At 49.3% G+C, this 15840-nt stretch overlaps 1 protein-coding gene across 1 annotated transcript in view; it reads left to right on the top strand.

The window, feature by feature from the left end:
- The window catches only part of LOC104327334 (ubiquitin-conjugating enzyme E2 R2), a 57052-nt gene extending 41639 nt beyond the window's left edge, over positions 1–15413 (top strand). Inside the window, exons 2-5 of the mRNA XM_075411302.1 lie at positions 4122–4208; positions 7487–7584; positions 13871–14005; positions 14452–15413. Of these exons, the coding sequence (XP_075267417.1) occupies positions 4122–4208; positions 7487–7584; positions 13871–14005; positions 14452–14671 (540 nt within the window). The 3' untranslated portion in view covers positions 14672–15413. The remainder of the gene's footprint in view (positions 1–4121; positions 4209–7486; positions 7585–13870; positions 14006–14451) is intronic.
- Positions 15414–15840: the final 427 nt, after the last annotated feature.

Below are 15840 nucleotides of genomic sequence, written 5' to 3'. Positions count from 1 at the left end.
TGGCATGTCCTGAAACACCACATAGCTGTAGTTTCTGTTGGCCACTGTAAAAGCTGCTGGTGCTCCTGATTTCACCAAATCAGGTCAGCTGTGATGCTGGTGGCTTTCCAGGAAATGTGTGCACTTCCCCCCATGGCCTTTCTGCAGGATCAGAATCCATATAGGATGGATTCACGGTTGCTACCCTTGCTGCCAAAAAACAAGGGCTCTAGGTTTCGTCAGCTTGAGTAGAAGAAATCAGCGTCAGACTACGGAACTGTCACATGCAGCTAAGATGGAATAAATACTGAATTTCTAGGCAGCTGAAGCTAGGAGGGAGTCCTGCCTGTGGTAGTGCTCCCCACTGAGAAGGAGATGATATTAATATGTAAGTGTCAAGTGCATGGCAAGATCTCCAGAAACAAAGTTATTGTAGTAATTACTCATAGCAACTGAATCAGGACTTAATTTAGTGGTTGGTAGAAACATTAGGTTTGTATTTTTGGTCGAATAACATAGTATCTAGTAAGACTATTTTTCTGGCATGCATAGATTGTGCTATGGCTTTGCCTGGTGCAGATAGAAGGAAAATAACAAACCTGAAGTGCAGGCACTAATGAGGATACATGGGAGCAATGCAGTAAAATAGGAAACAAAGCGACCATGCTGGTAGCAATATTCTTAAAATACGTGTCACAATACAACTGAAAGGTTGAAGTAGTTCTGCAGTAGCTGTAAATTCTTGTGAAGGGCTGAATCTTCTGCCAGGCTGGTCTATTCAATGTAACATCAGACGAGTTTATTCTTTTTCTATGGACTATGACTAATTATCAGTTGGGGAGTGGGGGAATGGGTTGATGACGGTGGTCTCCACCTTCATGGCTGTGGAGTGTGTTCAGTGGTGTCAAAGAGCCACGGTGAGCAGGCGGCTAAAATCAGGGCACCAAAACAGGAATATTTCTGTCCAGCTGAAGCTCAGCTAGAGGAGTCAAACACATGGTGAATACAGTCACGGCGGGGTATTTGTGGGTGGGGGGCTGAGTTGTGTCTGTAGACCTCCTAAATTAGTTTGTCTGGCTGTAAATGAGATAACAGGCTGCCCAAAACCTGTGCCACTCTCCAATACCTAGCAGCCTTGCTGAACTTACCAGAAATAAGCTCAGATAGCTGATTTGCCTTACATCAGTGAAACTAGAGGGGAGGGGGATGGGACAGGTGACCTGACGAATGACAAACGTGACACTTTGTGAGCTACTGCTTTATTTAAAATACAAGTTTATTGCCTGCTTTGGTCTCTTTGCTCTTAAGATGTTTAGAATTGGGCTTTTAGTGAAAAACTGATCTGTACTCGTGGCTGTTGCTGCATCTTTGCAAGCAGACTTGCAGCTTGTCATGGAATTTCCTGGCTTACTTAACCCACTCAGAAACTCGAAAGCATTCAGTGAGAGCAGAGCAGGTTTACATAATTTCCCATAATTCTCTTGCAGAATAGATGTGGAGTAGTTCTCTGGGACCTGTTTGTAATGCCCTGGAAAAGCATAAGGTTTCACTTTTCAAATTCTGAATGATCTCAACATAAGAGACCTGAAAGTGATGCTTTTTTTTGTTTGTTTGGAAAAAAATCCCTGCCTGGGATGCGGGGTTTCCTAGGTCAGTGGCTTTTGGCTCTCAAATCAAGTCTGTAGAGAGGCTTCACTTGCTTTATGCTCCAGTACAGTATCTCAATGTGCTAAGCACTTACAGGCTAGTTAGAAATGGCTTACCAACACGTAATGCCACTCTGATTTTTCTAAACATGCAACTGCTTACAGGCAAGCCTGCGTCTTAGCTGCTCCCACGTGAGACGAAAAGGTTTCTCTAATTTCTCTGCTGTTGCATTCTCTGGTGCCAGAGCTCCAGAAGCATCCTTCAAGTGGCAAAACACCAACTTTATTTAATTCTATAGTGATTGTTATGGCAGGCAAGCCCTTTCCTGTTAAAGAGTTGTGGCAGCAAAACAGGGTTTAGAAGTTTGAAACAGTCTTCCAGGAACTGCAGCTTCTGCACGAGTCTGCATCACACACAGAGACCATAGCTGGTGCTCCGGGCTCAGCCTTTGCAGTGGTCTTGAGATGAAGCCCTCAGGGTTAGGCAATTTGAGAGCAGAGGGTTTTTACTGAGAGAAATGAGACCTCACTTCTCAGCTCCTTGGCCACATACGTGGGGTATAAACATGGTAACGCTGGCACACTACAGGCAGTGTGCTTTTTTTGGGTCACCTGGAAACTAAACCTGTGTAGAAGACATACAGGTTCTGTCAAGAAATCTTGTAGCTAGCTCAGCCCTGCGTTTTGTTGTCGATTGCATTTTTAATCTCAGTCCTTGGGCTGTTTTATGTCTTAGATCTCACGAAACTGCACGTAAGCACAGGAATGGGCTTTCTTGGGAAAACCCCAGTGATCCAGAGGAGTCTGCAGCTATGCGGTGCGAGCGCTGGAGCGGGAGTGAGTTTGCTCTGCCCCGGGTAGAGCCCTGCTCTGCTCCCGGTGCCGGGTGGCACGATGCAGGGCCGGGCACGTCCTTGCCGAGCAGCCGCTCGCCTCTGTGGCGGCGTGGTGACAAGAGGCGTCCGCTTGCTCTGCTTGGAGCGGTGCCATTCGTGTAACTGACGTTACACCGTGGGCTGGGGTTGTAGATCGTAAATCTTTCGGTTGTGAGCGAATGACTGCAAGGTGAGGATTCGGTGCTGCTGTAGCATGGCCGCATACAGTCAGTATCACAAGCAGGCGTGTACAGAACGTAGAGCCACGTGAGCTGCTGAATTTGTTTCAGAAAGATGAACAGAGAGCCTTCTTTTCTTGGCTACCTGGCATGCTCTCCCCATAAAATTTGGATTGCAAGGAAAAGGCATATGCTGATCTATAAGTAAAACTGTAGCCAGGTACTTAACGGCTCAGAAATCCAATTTGCTTGCTTCCCTGCTTTGGTTTCTGGGCATAAAACTTCCCATAGTTTGTCGTGTTGCACAGGGTTAACACCCCGTTTCCAAGCGGGCGGTTAGGTGCTGAAGCAGCAGGGGTTCTGCTCTCACCATGTGCGTCTTGCTTTTGGGAAGCCTTCTTGCATTCTCAGTTGCACCTGAGCCTGGCTGTGGTGCAGGGGCCAGGAGATGCTGTGCTGGAGATCCCACCGTAGACCTGGTGGTGGGACTTTCTTGCGGGTTGAGCAGTGCCAGGGGAAGAGTTTGTGCTCCGCAGCACAGCAAGCAGCGTGTGAGTCTGCCTTTCAGAGGGGAGTGGTTTTGGCACTTAATCAGTCCAGATTCAGCCCTCCTTCCTACTTGGCTGGCTTTCCTGACTGCTGTGAGGGGCAGGACAGCGCAGAGAAGTTAATGTCCAGTGCTGGGATCTCTGCAGTGTTCCCACAACAGACCCAGCTTTGAGAGTCTTGCCCCACAGCTGGCTGCTGACCTCAGAGGCATTGGTAGGTAGTGTTTGCTGTCATTGCCCGTCAATATTTGGTTCATCAAGTTGCACTGGTTTATTAAACAGACACAGATGGTGTTCAGATTTGGGAAATGCTTGTGGTGGCAAGAAAAGTATTAGGAACACAGGTAGATGGACCCGCTTAACTCTCGTGCAACAAAGGCAAAAAAACTTTGGATCTCAGTAGAATAAGTATCTAACTTTTTTTTTTTACTGCACAGAAAGAGTAATTTGAAATATTTGCACTGGCAAATGTAAAACAGGTCTATTGACCTTAGTGAACATTTTTAGCCTGCTTCTGAACCCAGAAAGACAGTAGTATCTTGAGTTCTAGCTTTTGAAAATCTGGTTTACCCTGTTTAACACCAGTTGTTGCACACTGCTTCTTGAACTAGGACGTGGTAGGTGCCTTTTGGCTTGTTTTCTGAGCATTATCAGCCCAGGTCAGTCCGAGTGTTTGGATTTTTCTTGTTTGGTTAGTGTTTTGCTTATAAGAAATTGTGTGGAGCTATACTGTGGGCCCACATAGGCACTGGTATATAAAATGAACAATTTAATGGCTTTAATTGAAATTGTTTTTTTCAGTTCTTTACTGAAATGATTGCTTGTTGCTCTTTTTTTTTTTTTGTTATTGTTGTTATTCTGTTTCATAACTAAAATATTTTGCTTTTTTTCCAGGCTCACATTAAGTTTCCTATTGACTATCCATATTCACCACCTACCTTCAGATTCCTGACCAAAATGTGGCATCCCAACATTTATGAGGTAAGGTACAATGCTGTGGGCTGTCAAGTCCATATTTGGATCACAATACAACTACATAGCAGGTCCAGAAGGGGAATGATTTTATATAGAAGCAATCGGTTCAACATTACCAAATTTCATAGATCTGTATTTGAAAGCTGAAGGCCTATTTTGGCTCAAAACTTGACTTTTGGTGGAGGCAAGTCAAATCCTTGGTAAACTTTTGGGTATCCTAGACAAGTGTCAGTCTGCTAGGAATACTGGTTGAATAGTTTGAGGAGCTAAAGGCCTTTGAAAATGTTCCTGTTGGTGCAGCTCTGTCACCTTATCACAGGTCTTTCAGTATGAGGTTCTGCAGGCTTTCTTTGGATCCACTTCACAACAGGAATGTCGCTTCTCTTCCTTCCTGTGAACAAGTAATGGCTTCAGCTGATGCCTTGGGCTTGGAAGGCCATTTTCTAACAAGTTGTTGCTGCTGTGTGTCCCACCTGAAATGAGTGTGATTCAAATGTCGTGGTGAAAACAGCACTGATGGCTCAGTACTAAATGTCCAAAACCCTCTCCAAACTTCAGTGTGGAACAGGGTAGTACTCAGCTTTTAGTACTGGATGATCAGGAGGATTGCCTCAAGCCTAGGGACATCCTGAAATCAGTCATCTGACAGTCTTCTGGCTTGAGCTTTGTACTCAGCACAGAACGTTGCATGTAGCCGAGGATGGTGTTTGTCTTTAAGGCTCTATTTCAGGTACATGAGAGTTGGATCTATAAATAAAGACGGCTCTGAGACCTGCAGATTATTGCAGATCCATACTGTGGATGTAGATTCTGAATCCAGAAATTCTCATGCAGGAGGTGAGTGGGAAATGGTTACCAAAATGGTATGTACAAAATGAGTCTTGGAATGGACCTCTCCCAGTCCTGGAGGGGAAGATGAAAAATTGGCTGTAGAATAAACTGAAGGGTAGGAGGAGAAACTAACCCAAAACCTGATGGGTGTATTTTGGGGTTACTCTTCAAATACTCTAGCTCTCAGCTTTGTACTTTGTGTTTGTAGCAGTATTTCTTGGAACTGAGGGAATCTGAAGCAGCTTGCAGTCTGTTTTGGAAACAACATTTAAGCAATGAAGATGGGGCACTGGGATAACTCCAAATGAAACTGAGAATAAATTAGCAAAGGGCTTGAGGTTTGAGGGTTTGTCAGCAGGAGGAAAAAAAAAAAAATCTTCCAGTGCAAGGAAGATGAAAAACTAGCAGTTCACAGAATCTGCTGGTGGGACCAGATGGTGAGATTGGGGCTGACGTTCCAGTTTTGAGCAATGAGACTTGTCTAACTTGTGTGTTTCCCCTGTCTCCAGTTTGCCTGGATCATCTAGTTGAGTTCTTGTAAAACTGCGTTTGCTTGTTCTTTATTTTTATGACATAACAGTTCTCAGTCCTAATAGAACTATAGGCTGTTTCCCATTGGCAGATGAATACCTTATCCTCCTTGTTTATGTATTTCAAAAATGTATGCAGGGAAAGGCTCTCCCCTTGACTGCGCTGATCCCTAAAACCTTGTGCTGATCTCAGGCCCTGTGATGCCTTTACCCTTCCAGGCTCTGTAACGCAGTGCTGCGCTGGTTGAATTCCCAGGCATGTAACACTGATTGTTCCAAGAGGGCAGGCCTCTCACATCCTTGCTTGCCTCTGTATTTTCATATTGCCAAGTATCTGCTCAAGCACACGCTGCTGACCTGAGCGCTCAAGGAACTTCCCCCGAGTGCTGTGGTGCTTTCTCCTGGCCACCAGCACTGCATTATCCCAGGAGGTGGTTGAAGGAAAAACTGGGTAAACTCATGGAAATTACTAATAAAACCAGAATAGTCTGTGAACATTATCTACTATTAGTAAGGATAACTTCACCTTAAAATGATATTAAAACATATTTGTAGATTGCACAAGCCTGTTGAAGTCCTCAGAAGGAAACTGCCTGGTTTTGGCAAACTGTTCCAGCGACAGAAAGTGTGTGCCTGGGTATTCAGCAGCTCCAGGTGCTACGTTGCTGTGCGTAGTTGTGTTCTTGACAAAAACCCACCTCAGAATGATGGGGACTTGCTAGATCAGCATACCTGGCAGGGTTAGTGAGCAACGGCCATCTGGATACTGATCACAAGCCTCTGACATCGAAGCAGGATCTCGTTTGGCTGTAAAACACTTGTCGTCGTTAATCAAGGCAGGGTGAAATGTTTGGGAGGCCCTACAGGTGAGCTGCTGCTGCCCGGAGCCGTGGTCGCTGGGCCGGGGTGACAAGGGGCAGCGGGAGCACTGCCCGTCCCCCGAGGCTGCACCGATGGGAACGCGCCAGCCGTCCCAGCAGCCGGCTGCGAGGGGCAGCATGGAGGGGCCAGCGTCTGTTGCTGGCCTCCGGCCCTGTCCTGCAGCAGGGCGTCGGGGCCCCATGAGCACCTGGAGTCGGCTTCAGTGGAGAACATCAGCCGTGGTGAACGCTGCTGCAGCGCTCCTGCAGATTGTGCTGTTGCTGATGGGGCGATGGTTTTGCAGGCTGCTCAAGGTGTTTATAAGTGGTAGGCAGTATCGAGCTTTCTATTCAGGCTGCAACACTGGTGAGTAAAACACAGATTGAGGATTACGTGGCTGTATGGCTTCCATATGCTGCCAGAATATTCTTCCTCTTGCATGCTGGAAGGGATTTTCAGTGAAGCCTTCAGAGATCATCTCTGGCTTTCTCACCTGGTGTTTCAAGCAGCTGTGTCCTAGGGGAGCGGTGTGAGCCTGCCCTGCACCATCTGTTCAACCTCCTGGTGTCCTGGGAGAAACATTGTTTTGATATCTGAGCTGGTAGAGAGTGCTAAACACTTCAGTTCAGAAATTCCTGTAGCTAACCTAGCTACCACCACTGGGGACAAGAAAAATTTTTAATCCTATGCTGGGTCTCCTGTGACTCAGGCTCATTTCTGTCGTTGTGGTGGTACTTGCTGTCTGGAGACCAATTTGGTTTTATGTGACTTTATTACTATTTTTGCTTGCTTTGCTATATTCTCTAAATCTCATGACTCAAGATTGTTTTGTACCAATTTGGAGGCTAACCCTGTTTAGCAAGGGAAACTTTTGAGCATATAAAGAGAGTAGACCCAGGAAGAATTTGGAACCATTTCCAGTTCTTGCGTATTTTTACTGGCACTTGGGCTGTTCATGTCAACAAGGTTAAACTGCTCAGAACATAGCCAGAGTGGTGGAGATGAGTCGTCGGACCTCTGCCTCAAGCCAGGCTATTATCAGCTTTTGTTTCTGTCTTGCAGAATGGAGATGTATGTATTTCAATTCTTCATCCACCTGTAGATGACCCACAAAGTGGAGAGCTGCCATCTGAGAGGTGGAACCCTACCCAAAATGTCAGGTAACTGTGAATCTGATGTGCAGTGTTGACCTCAAAAGCCTGTCATCTCTCTCCAAGACTAAGGCCTGTGTTGGGAGAGGTTTGGAGAGGAATTCAAGACTTTGTGGGGGTTTAGGGCTTGGATCGAGCGGGAACCAGACCTACCGAGCTGTCTGAAGATACCGGAGTGCTGCGTGTCCTGATACTGGGCTAAAAATGTGGAGCCTTCTGTCCTGTTCATGGGATTTCATACTCCTAAAGCAAATTGTCTCAGATGTTCTAGCCTTTCCCAGTCCGTGTTATCCTACGCTTACGTTTTTCAGACTCGTCCAAGATACCACTAGTGGAAAAGAACATTTTTGAGTATACAGGCCCATTCATGTAGGCATAATCCTGCCTACTGTTTGTCTTCCAGTATTTGTCTCTGCCTCCTGTCCTGCAGCGTGGTATCTTGAGCAGTTAGCCACGTAGCTTTCTTGCTGCCAAAAAAAAGGAAGGATCACTAATTACAAGAGGCATTCATGGCTAACCTGCCCATTTTTTTGAAACACCAGCTGAATTTCATTCTCATTACAAGACACTGCCAATAAAGAACTGATAAAACTCCTATCAAGTAGCAGCTCACTGTGCTGTGCAGCTGGAGTGGTGAGTGGCGTAGTAGAAAAACCTTAAAGCAAGGTACTTCGTGTTCTAACTTCTTATTTGGGTAATGAATCAGATGAAAGTAATTGAAAAAGAGTTTTAGCACATCGTGTGGGAATTATGCTTGCTTTCAGTGATTTATTAGAAGTTGGTTCCCAGACTTGAAATCTTAGTCATTTATTGATAAACCCACATAGGGATCTCAGCACACCTGAGAGAGTGCAGTGATTTGAAAAAGATTGTCTGGTAGTTTGACTCGGCTTTCATCAAACTTGACTTCGTGAAATTAATTTGAGAAGAGCCTTTGTCAAAACAAAGATGTAGCAAGGGGGTTTATTGGGTTCTTGACCCTTGGAGTAGGATTGTAGTGCACTCTGCAAAGCGCTGAACTAGAGCTAATGTGGCAGGAGACTAGGAACTGTAGCAGTCAGCAAATTAGAACAACTGGTGTTCCTCCTGGAGCGTGCTACTTCAAGGTTAAAAAGGCTCAAGAGAAACAGTGCGTCTTAGCTGCGTGAGGTCATGAAGGTTTGGGAATCTGACCTTCTGAGCATGAGGTGAACGCTATCCAATCCATCTGTACCAAGTACAAGTGAGTATGAAGCAACCTCTCGTAAAGTTCTAGTTCAGATTTTTTTGAAAAAAGGAAAAAAGCTCAAATACTATTTTAAGCTATATATTGCTAAGTTACGTTCACTTGTCCCTCTGCTTGCATGGCTATTAAACTGCTTTTTTCATACATCTGATATGGTTAGGACTAGGTGACAATCCTCAGCTCATAGTTCGGAAACGGCTTTGGGCATGAATGACTTACATTGCACACACATTTGAGTATTTAATTACATACAACCCTACAGATTGCATGAAACTTCTCATGGTTTCTGCTATCCCTTACCACGGTGTGGCTTTTGGTGCCTGCTCTCGTGGAACATGTTGGGCTCAAGGGTGACATTTGGGGAGAAAACATTCCTCAGCTGTACCAGCAAACGGAAGAAAAACTTCTCCTTAGGGGTGAGCCCGCTGCCAGCGTCACCCGTGGGGCTGCGTGCCGACTGCGGCGTGTCCGGCTGCGTGCCGTCGGGCGTCGCAGGCTGCAGGGCGTTGGGCAGGGCTGGAGGTGCGGGAGCGGGAGCGGAGGGCAGCTTCTTGTCAGCTGCCTGCGTGACCGAGGGCTGCTGGTCAGCTGCTGGGTTTTGTAAATCCTGCGGAGCGTTGACCGTGTTCTGCAGATGGCTGTGGCTGAAGTGTCCGGAGTGGGGAATGTCATTCTTCAGCTTGGGGAGCACCGGTGCTTCCGCCTCTAAAGGTGTCAAGCGTGCTCATTAATCTTTTTTAAACAGTCAGTATGGACTTTCCCATCACTCAGAGCTAGATGGGGCGTAAGTAAATGCAGCAAACATCCAGCAAGATGTGAAGGAACGTGGCTGCGGTCTGTGTGCAGAGAGTACTGCTTTTCTGCTTGTGTCCCGAGTCCCCTAATGCAGAGGAAGGGGTGGCAGGGCTTAGAGCTGAAGCCCTGTGATCATTTTAGTTGCCCTTCTCCCTATCTTCCTTGTCTCCCGTCTGTCCCTTGAGGTTCGCAGGCCAGAACTGAGGACAGTATTCAAGATCTTGATACGTCTGTGTCTTGTGAAGAGAAGTGGTGCCCTGTCTCGCTACTGCCGTGTTTCATGAGGATGCACATTTTTGTTGGCTTTTTTTGGCTGCCTAAGACCTGGACAGTTTCTGCAACCAGTTCAACATGACTGTCGGTACGGCCTAAGCCAAAACTTTTTGCTTTATACTGGAGAGCAGTGGACTAGGACAAATCTATACCTACCTCTAAAGCTGGATCTGAGAAGCTACAAAATGGATAGCAGCTGGTATAAAAAAAAACCCCAATCACTTTTTCCAACAAGGTGTCTGTCAGGTTGTGCTGGTTGGGAGCCCCAGCCAGTCTACATAATGTCTGTTTTGGGTTAAATTCAGCCTTCTATTGATAAGTGGAGGGAAAAAAAGGCGTTTCAAAGGCCTATTTCCGTGAGCCTCCGCTGGCTGCTCTCTCTTGCTGGTGGAGGGGTGCAGAGGGGCTTGCTCTGAAGGCAGCAGCGCCGACTTAAACATCTCGCTGTTCGCCGGAATGGGATGGGGACGTCAGAAAGCAGGAGGCAGGCTTGAAATCCCCACTTGTCATGCGATCAGCTTGCGTGGAACAGCGTGCCAGCACAGCCTCGCTGGCAGAGCAGCAGATCCCCGACGACACTGTGTAGGGTCAGTCTGTGTCCGGTCTGGTGCAGTTCCTGTCTGACGGCGATGGTGTTGTCACTCCCCCATGGGTTAAATTTTTTTGTGTTTTCAGTCCTGTCAGGTCCCATGTGCTGGGATCCCCTCCTGGTGCTGTGCCTTGTTCGCCTTGCTTACCCACAGCAGCAGGGTCTGGGTCAGAGCGGACTGTCCGGCTCACACGGTGCCGGTCGTGGTGGAAACTGAGGGATGTGCTGGTCAGGAATGAGGAGTGCAGGGAGCCTCGCCTCTAGCGGGCAGTCGCCTTGGTGTATTTAAGTAGCTTTGCAGTGACTTCCTGGAGGACAGGAGAGGTGCCTAAGGACTGGAGAAAAGCCGTTGTCACTCCAGTCTTCAAAAATGGGGGAGGATCCAGGGAACTACAGGCCAGTCAGTCTCACCTCCATCCCGGGAAAGATGATGGAGCAACTCATTCTAGAGGTCATCATCAAGCAACTGGAGGAAAAGAAGGCTATCAGGAGTAGTGAAAACAGATTCATGAAGGGGAAATCGTGCTTGACCAATCTGATAGCATTCTACGACGGCATGACTGGCTGGGTAGATGAAGGGAGAGCAGTGCATGTTGTCTACCTCGACTTCAGCAAGGCTTTTGAGACCGTCTCCCATAACGTCCTTGTAGGGAAGCTCAGGAAGTGTGGGCTGGATGAGTGGCCAGTCAGGTGGATTGAGAACTGGCTGAAGGGCAGAGCTCAGAGGGTTGTCATCAGTGGCGCTGAGTCTAGTGGGAGGCCTCTAACTAATGGTGTCCCCCAGGGGTCAGTACTCGGCCCAGTCTTGTTCAACTTCTTCATCAGTGACCTGGATGAAGGGATGGAGTGTACCCTCAGCAAGTTTGTCGATGACAGGAAACTGGGAGGAGTGGTGGATATGCTAGAAGGCTGTGCTGCCATTCAGCGAGAGCTGGACAGGCTGGAGAGTTGGGCGCAGACGAACCTGATGAAATTGAAGAAGGGCAACTGCAGGGTCCTGCACCTGGGGAGGAACAACCCCATGCACCAGTACAGGCTTGGGGCAGACCTGCTGGAGAGCAGCTCTGTGGAGAGGGACCTGGGTGTCCTGGTGGACAACAAGTTGACCATGAGCCAGCAGTGTGCCCTGGCTGCCAACAAGGCCAATGGCATCCTGGCGTGCATTAAGACGAGTGTGGCCAGTAGGTCGAGGGAGCTTCTCCTCTCAATCTACTCTGCCCTAGTGAGGCCCCATCTGAAGTACTGTGTCCAGTTCTGGACTCCCCACCTCAAGAAAGATGAGGAGCTACTGGACACAGTCCAGCGGAGGGCTACGAGGATGATGACGGGACTGGAGCGTCTCTCCTACGAGGAAAGGCTGAGGGAGCTGGCCTTGTTCAGCCTGAAGAAGAGAAGGCTGAGAGGGGACCTTAGAAATGCTTATAAATATCTGAAAGGTGGGTGTCAGGAGGATGGGGCCAAGCTCTTTTCAGTGGTGCCCAGCGACAGGACAAGGGGCAATGGGCACAAACTGAAGCAGAGGAAGTTCTGCCTGAACATGAGGAAGAACTTCTTCCCTCTGAGGGTGACGGAGCCCTGGAACAGGCTGCCCAGGAGGTTGTGGACTCTCCTTCTCTGGAGATATTCAAGACCCAGCCTGGACAAGGTCCTGTGCAGCCTGCTGTGGGTGACCCTGCTTCAGCAGGCGGTTGGACTGGGTGACCCACAGAGGTCCCTTCCAATCCCTACCATTCTGTGATTTGGTGACTCTGTGACTTTGGAATCTGGGGCACTGCAGTGGAAATTGGCTTCTCTTCACTTTGATGGAAGTGTGGTAGAGTAGATGCTGAATCCAGATGTGAATTCCTGTCCTCGGCCTTGCCTAAAGTTTGCTTCTCCACAGTAAAGCTGCTGTGGTGATGCTGGAGCTGACATGCTGGCTTTACAGCCTGTTTGCTGAGAATCGAAGGCTTTTAAATGAATTCCTGAGATGAAGTAGAAAACGGTCCCTCTTCTGCCCACCATTCCAGTCTGACCAGACAGTTTTTTCTAGAGCTGCTGTTCTCTTTTGCTGCTGAATTAGATCATTTGGAGGAGAAATCGTAAAAGACTTTCCTGATCGCTGTGCTGAACAGTCTGGCCAGACAAGCATTTAGTTTCGAAACATTTCAAGAAACTCAGCATCCAAATGACCAAGCATTTCCTGGAATTGCATCCCAGATACACGATCTGGTAGATGTGCTCAGCGCGAGCCCCTGAATCAATGCAAGTACAGCTGGGGCTGTGCTCTCCTTTAATCAAGTTCTCCAAAGCAGATGCTGCTTACTGCTGTCTTTCAGGACTTACTCCTTGTCTCTTGTTCTTCCCTTCCATTTAAGTCGAAAGCTGTTGCCAGCAGGGCCACCTCGGGCACGCGAAGCTCTTGCGGTGGTAGCTGCGGCCGGGTGTGCAGAGCTGCCTGGTGTGACTCGCTGCTGAGTTTTGTGCTGGTTGTGGCAGTGTGTGAGGAGCAGAGGGCTGGATCTCGGGAGTGCGGAGCGTTTGGGGAAATGCAGGAGGAGGGTCTGGGCGAGGGAGGTGGTGTCTGCCCCTGGTAGGTGCCGGCAGAGCAGGGCAGCTTGGTAGGTCTCTGCTGCTGCTAGAAATCCAGCAAGGCTCTCTGTCTGCCGGGGGTTACACGGCTGGCTCGTGCTGGCTTTGCCGAGTACCAGCAGCTGGATCCTGCAGGGCCCTCGTCGGCTTGCCTGGGTGTTGGAAAACATCTGGGTGTTGAAAAACATCTGCCCCGTCTTCCCCTTGCAGCAGCTGTAGTGATCCACGAGCTGAGGAGAGGTCAGACCTGCCCACAGCTTGGACCTCTTACATGTGGCGGGGCAGGGAAGGCACCGCGGTCTCATCAGGTGGCCTCAGGTTGTAGCAGTCCTGCTCCCTACACGGGGCAGGCGCAGAATCACAGAATCACAGAATGTTCGGGGTTGGAGGGGACCTCTGTGGGTCATCTAGTCCAACCCCCCTGCCGAAGCAGGGTCACCTACAGGACCCGTACAGGGTCACCTAGAGCCCGGCGTTCTGCTGGGAGGCTGTGTGTCACCAGGAGTGGGCTCCCCAAGCAGGTTTCCAGCCCTGCACCATCGTGGGTGGTGTGGACGAGCTGAACTCCGGTCTGATCCTAGCTTTGCCCGCTGCCCTGTCACGAGCACCTACACGGACGTGTGATGGTCTGTAGTCAGATGAGATCCTTGAGGTCTGTGTTGTGTCACCTTCCCTACGCTGATGGCCAGGGTCTGAAGCTCATCAATATCTGCTCCTTAGTTGTCCTTAGCTTAAGCCTTGACTTCAAACAAGTTTCTGGTGCATCACCTGAAGAAGTCGCCAGCGTCCAGAATCCATGAATGTGTTAGCTCTGACTCTGCTGCTGTGGTTACCTTTTTCAGGACTATCTTACTGAGTGTAATCTCTTTGCTTAATGAGCCCAACACGTTCTCTCCTGCCAACGTGGATGCGTCGGTCATGTTCAGGAAGTGGAGGGACAGCAAAGGAAAAGACAAGGAGTACGCTGAAATCATAAGGTAAGCTTTGCCGTGCGTGGTGCTGTGCTGACCGCCTCCTGCTTTGAATCCTGTAGAACAGGCTGCTTGCAGAACTTTCTGAAGCCAGCTTCTCAGTGCGGTTGCTTCTTTGGAAGTGAATTTTACCGTCTTCTTCAAAGTCCTCGCTTCTGGTCCCTCTAGGATTTTCAGCACAGAGAAGCAGTGAGGGGTCTTCTGTGGGGAGGGTGGTGGGGTCAGCTCTGAGCTCGCTGCCCGGTCTCTGGCGATGGACGCTGTCTGCTGCTGAGGGCGCGCGTGCCACGGACACCCCTGCGCAGCTCTGGGGACCGAATCTGCTTCTGGCGCTGGTGGTGGTGCTTCAGCCGAACCCCAGCTCTCCGGCCGAGCTGCCGGGGGGCCGGGCCGGGGCTGGCGGGAGGTGGGAGTCGGGCCCCGCTCACGCTGCCGCGTCTTTCTCCCCGCAGAAAGCAGGTTCTGGCTACCAAAGCCGAGGCGGAGAAGGACGGCGTGAAGGTCCCCACTACGCTGGCAGAGTACTGCATCAAAACTAAAGTGCCTTCCAATGACAACAGCTCAGATTTGCTTTACGACGACTTGTACGACGACGACATTGACGACGAAGACGAGGAGGAGGAGGACGCCGACTGTTACGACGACGACGATTCTGGCAACGAGGAGTCGTGACCTGCTCCCCGTGTGCCCCTGTACTGCCCTGCCGACTCAGGCCCGAAGGGAGCAGCGGTAACCTAGCAGCAGTCCAGCAAAAAAGCGTGGGGGGGGGGATCAAAAAAAAAAAACCTCAAACTTTTTGTCTCCTGCTGTCTCCTGTTGTATGGATCTGTTTGCTCCTTTTTTATGGACCTCTTAGAGACCCTCCACAGAATGTCTGAATTCTTGCATTCTTAACCCTTTCATCACTGTATTATGATTTCTTTTTAAAAAAGAAACTCCCCTTTTCACTTCTCTACGAAACGCTCACAGCGAAACAGGTTTGCTCGCGTTTAGGTTCTTGAATTAAATACAGTCTTGCGTTGAGATGTTTAATGTATTTAAAGCTGGAGCAAACCTATTGGAAGCTGGGTTTTTCGGAGCTCAAGTGCTGCATTTACTGGGAAGAAAATAAAAAAAATCCCCACAAAGCAAATTGCCAAGGTTTAGCTGCTCCATTTACAATAATAGCGTGTGTACATTCGTTTAGCCTTGTGGTGGTGGCTTTTCCTTTATAGGGTGTGGGGCGGAGAGTGTAAAGCTACTGTGTGTTGAGCTTGATGGGATGTTACGGAAAGGCACAGTATTCCTTTTCAGCCTGCTCAAGTTAGGAAATAGCTGGCCCCTGGAGCCCCAGAGGGCACAATCAGCTTTGTCTCTGAAAAAGGCTTGTGATATGAACCCTAAAATAAACACTTAACACTTCACATCTGTGCAACTGAGCCCTGGGTTGCTATTTTTTTGCCTTTTTTTTTCCCCCAGAGTAGGTTGGGGTTGAAGAAAGTTCAGTATAGCCGTGCTCCTGGGACCTGCTGCCAGCTGCCCCTCCCCGGAGCGAGGAGAGCAGACGTGTGTCCTGCGGCCCAGCGTTCATCCCAGGCTTCTTTTTGGCGGCGGGAGAGACCGGTAGACCGACAGCCTCCTCCGCCAGCGCTCGCTCGCAGCCCTCGCTGCCTGCAGCCTGAGCCCGCTTTCTGTCGCTGGTGTGGGCCAGGCGTTGGTAGGTCGGCAGGACTCTGGGGTGCTGCTGGGGCGGCCAGGGGTCCCCGTGCCCGCAGCGGGGACGGGTGGGCGCGGGGCTCTCCCCTGCCTGGCTGCAGCCCCACGGGAGAGGGGTGCGTGGTGCGGCCAGGCTGGCAGAGAGG

Source organism: Opisthocomus hoazin, chromosome Z (assembly GCF_030867145.1).
Source record: "Opisthocomus hoazin isolate bOpiHoa1 chromosome Z, bOpiHoa1.hap1, whole genome shotgun sequence".
NCBI lineage: Eukaryota > Metazoa > Chordata > Aves > Opisthocomiformes > Opisthocomidae > Opisthocomus > Opisthocomus hoazin.
This window is presented reverse-complemented; position numbering and strand designations above follow the sequence as displayed.